The following is a 4208-nucleotide window of genomic DNA, read 5'->3' on the forward strand; positions in this document are numbered from 1 at the left end:
CGCTACAACACGAGCTCTGCAAAGATGGCCACTCCGTTCTTGTTTAACTTCGTCATTGAAGAAGCGGTGTAAGGAAATCTAGGTCTTCAGATCCCGGCGTTTAGGTCCTTGCTTGTGAGAATCTTGTCAGTGTAAAATATACAAACAGTAGCATCTCATACTTTGAAGACGGACTTGAAGCACACGCACTCTTGAATAAATCTACAATCAGTACGCCATCTTTTGTCGTCTGCCTTGCCTCCACGAATTACTAACTCTCTGAGCCTGTCCCCTGCAATTTAAGGAGTGTCGAAGTTTGTAGTAATTGTGTTGGCTCTAATAGAGTATCTGATTAAGTGAGTACATGAACCTTGAAGGCGTGAATTATGTTTGCCGGTTTGCGTTACTTGTGCGGTCAAAAAAGCAGATCACTATCTCAAGGGTTGCTTAGGAGTTTGAAACGAGGTAATAAGTAAAAGATGTTCCATTGTGTAACATCTACTCTGGTTACGAAAACATCCAGCACAATCGACTGCTATCGTCGTTTATGTGTCACCTGTTCCCAATCATCCTCTACCGTGCCTCCTCTGGAATGGCGGAAACAGCAAGGTGAACAACGTATAACTTGGAGGAAGGGTGTGAAAAAGATTATGACGAGTGTGAGTATTGCTACTGCAATCTGCCTTCCAGGCAGGCCCCGTCGCAGAGACAAAAATGGTGGCTGATCGGTGTTGCGTTCATGCTGTCAGTTTCTAGCCAAACTTTCTGACTGGACGCTTGGAGGTGCAGGCTCCTCAAAATGCTTCAGTGGTCTCCTATCTGTCCAGTCTTTTCTTCTTACCTTTTTAAATCTTTAAACATAATGAGGTGAGCTTTCCTGGGGAACAGAATGAAGATGGTGATGAGCTCCATCAGCACTGATAAACCGCGCTGTTGGAAATATCTCTCTTGGGAAGCACATCACCTTTCTTAATGCGAATAGTTGGGATTGCTTTATTTCACTGCCTTCTTGAAACTATTGTATTCGAGCCCAGCACATTTCACCCTACGGTTTTCATTATTTCAGATGTCAATATTGTCCGTGCAAATTGGTCAGTGTGGTAATCAGTTGGGTGCGGAGTTATTCCATACGATTTACGAAGATTGTTTTGGTCATAAAGTCCAGCTATCCAGTTCCGAAAGAAACTTTAAAGAGGACTCTCTATCCACATTCTTTCATAAAAATGTTGCAGGTCAGTGTAGCTTATTAGCTATTTACATCCGCTTCTGCTCTGAAAAGATGGTGGATTGGAAGCAAGGTGCGTGCAGGTCGATATGGAAGAGAAAGTGATTGCACGCCTCAGGCGCACAAAACGTCGTATCACTGGCTGGCGGTATCCAGATAAAAATTCATGCACTGCAAAGTGTGGGTCTGGTGAGTTTCCATGTCATGGCTATATTACGTTCGAGTATGCGTTATGAACGGATTAATAATACGATGGATGTAGCGAGTAAGTACGCAGTTTTCTTGTCAAAGTGGTGGATCTAACGGCCCCCTTCGTACCTTTCGTTTCCACACGCTCGGATTGCTCGAAAACGTGGAATTTTTATTGTACCAGTTCAAGATATGCCGTGTTGTCACATTTCCCAATCTAGGATGTAGAGTATGCCACGTTTTTGCAGGTTAGTTGGGACGTAACAACTTCATATATTCCATACCTACAAACACTGTCTGTTAGGATTCAATTTAATTCGAGACTTGTGCCCCGCCCTTTGCCCCCTGGGACGGAAGTGGGCCAGAGAATTAGCAAGCTTTTGATATCCCTCAAGTGTTAGTAATGAGTTTCCAGTGTAAATCTCATTCCACAGGTAAGCCAAGCTAGAGTGCTAAGAGACACTATACAGCTATCTCATCACATCATTTTATGGTTGCCTTTTGTATAAGTCGCACTGGCAGTGGCCAGGTCGAGCACATTCACGATCGATAGCAATGTCCCGAAACTTTGATAATACTCTGACAGCTTTGAAAATCCGAAATCGGTTTTCATCATCACAGTGTTTCTCTTATGCCCGGAAAGTGGTTTAACGACAACAGCTATTGCTGAGACACTAAAAGCTGGATCACTCTGACACTGCTCATTCTAGGAAGTTTCTTCAAACATATGGGAGACATATAAGACTAGTCACGTAATAGGCGATGTTATAGCAAGGAGTTTTTGGGAAAATGGATCATTCCTATCGGCTATGATTACGCTCGGAAGTTGTGCTGGAGAGTAAACAGCATTACTGTCATGCCATTTTTGAATGAGTGCACATTTCTTCTGCCGATTTTTGCCTTTCCGCGCGAGTACATTCCCGGTCCATTCTATTAAGCCGATGAACTGAACTTTTTCTGGGAATACAAACTTGTTCACTGTCATCTTATTATGCGTTTCCATCCAACCGCAGGAAACAACTGGGCTTATGGCTTTTTTGTTCATGCACACAATATTGTGGAGAAGCTTGAAACCCCAGTGCAACGTCAGTTGGAACGATGTGATCAACTGGACGGTCTGCTAATTACAATGAGCTTGGCTGGAGGCACCGGTTCTGGTGTGGGCACGAAATTGCTGCTGTAAGCTATCCAGTTTTGTGTTGCAAAAATGTGTCTGAATTTTCTTTTGATCTCACGTGAACTGATAATAGCGGTCCGGAATAGCTTTGTTTTATTCACATATCGGTGTCCACCGGGATTCACCGCCAACCAGTTCCTTCACTCTGTATTAGTATCTGATGGCAGCCATATCGTGGGGGATATTACATCTTCGGGGTGTGTGAAGTGATTTAACTGAAGTGGCCACTATAACAGAGTCTACTGGGTGGCCTCCGGTAGCAGAAGACACGCCATCTTCCGTTTCATTTCCAACCATAAATGTTGTTAGTCTCTCTATGACTTTTGGATTCTGCTTTTTTAAGCTGCACCCGTTTATCTGCAAATGTTTTCCCTAATACATACTTCTATCTACGTAGAGGGTGTTTGTCAGATTACCTCTAAAACGGTTAATGCCGTCATGCAGTCCACCCAAGAGAATACCCGGAGGAAATGGAAAATTCGGCCCCTGCTGGATGATAGCCTCTTATCGAATCTGTTTTGAGCTCAGCAAGAGACTGACCGGTCTTAAGTGATTTCTCTCTGTTGGGATTAGTGTAATCGCTGCTGCTGGAAAATTCCGCTCACCACAAAGGCGTTACACAACCTTTTGGAACCAGTCGAACACAGGCAATTTCTAATGCTGACGAGGCGTTTGCAACAGGAGATAACAGGTCGGCTGCTACTTGTTCAACAGCCAGTTAACGCACCCAAGCTAACAATATTTCAACACATTGCCCCCAGTTGTTCCTATCCGGATGATTAGAAAATTTAACAGACTTGGGAGAACTCTCCTAGAAGTCCTACTGATACTGTCACTGATCGAATAATCGGAGCACATATCAGCTTCTTAACACTGATTTCGAAGTTTTTACTTGACACCGTCTTATTTTCAGTACGCCAAATGCATTTGCCTGATGCTTTGTAGGTTCGTGACTTTTCAGGCTAGGATGCTTTCGCAGACGCAAACACAAAGGCCGATCACTCACTTCCCTAGGACACTAGGGACGAAATTAGGTTAACGCTGACCGGTACCCTATTCTGATGGCACTGTGTACACACACGCACTCAAGCCTGTCCATCGGGCCGAGAAAAAGTGCAACTCTTGATGGTCTAGGAGGTGTTTTACATCCTTTCAGTAATGTATTATGGAGGTATACTAAGCTTCATCGAGATTCAACTACACAAGGACTGGAACTTACGGTTGAACGAGTTCACCCTAATACGCAATTGTAGTTTTGCACTAGTTTTACTGCTATGTAGGTAGAATAAATAGTCGTCAGTCTGGTGTGGCTTTGAGAACAATCACTGGTTTAGTTAATGAACATCTGACTGTTTTCCCCGCTACCATACGTGGAAAGTAAACCCGAACAATGAACAACATAGCATGAAGTTTCAGAAAATTTGAAAATTTATTGAGAAAACGACGATTTATATGGTCCCTATGATCTCTGTGTCTAATGATCAGAATTCGAGGATGTGATGCATTGAGTTACACATCAACTACATGCCAGACACTGAAAATGACTGTTCATCCTTCCTTCAGTTTTGCTGGCCATCTTACTGCTAGTTCATAGTCAGTGCGTGATTTTTTCAAGCGAATAGGGATTTTACATGCCAA

General features: G+C 43.3%; 1 protein-coding gene across 1 annotated transcript in view; it reads left to right on the plus strand.

Annotated features, from left to right (window-relative positions):
- Nucleotides 1-1045: 1045 nt before the first annotated feature.
- Nucleotides 1046-4208, plus strand: part of T265_05097 (hypothetical protein) — a gene marked incomplete at both ends in the record, with an annotated part of 10894 nt that continues 7731 nt past the window's right edge. The window contains 3 exons of the mRNA XM_009170014.1: nucleotides 1046-1211; nucleotides 1259-1393; nucleotides 2407-2572. Of these exons, the coding sequence (XP_009168278.1) occupies nucleotides 1046-1211; nucleotides 1259-1393; nucleotides 2407-2572 (467 nt within the window). The remainder of the gene's footprint in view (nucleotides 1212-1258; nucleotides 1394-2406; nucleotides 2573-4208) is intronic.

This window comes from Opisthorchis viverrini (assembly GCF_000715545.1).
Source record: "Opisthorchis viverrini unplaced genomic scaffold opera_v5_92, whole genome shotgun sequence".
In the NCBI taxonomy this organism is placed as follows: domain Eukaryota; kingdom Metazoa; phylum Platyhelminthes; class Trematoda; order Opisthorchiida; family Opisthorchiidae; genus Opisthorchis; species Opisthorchis viverrini.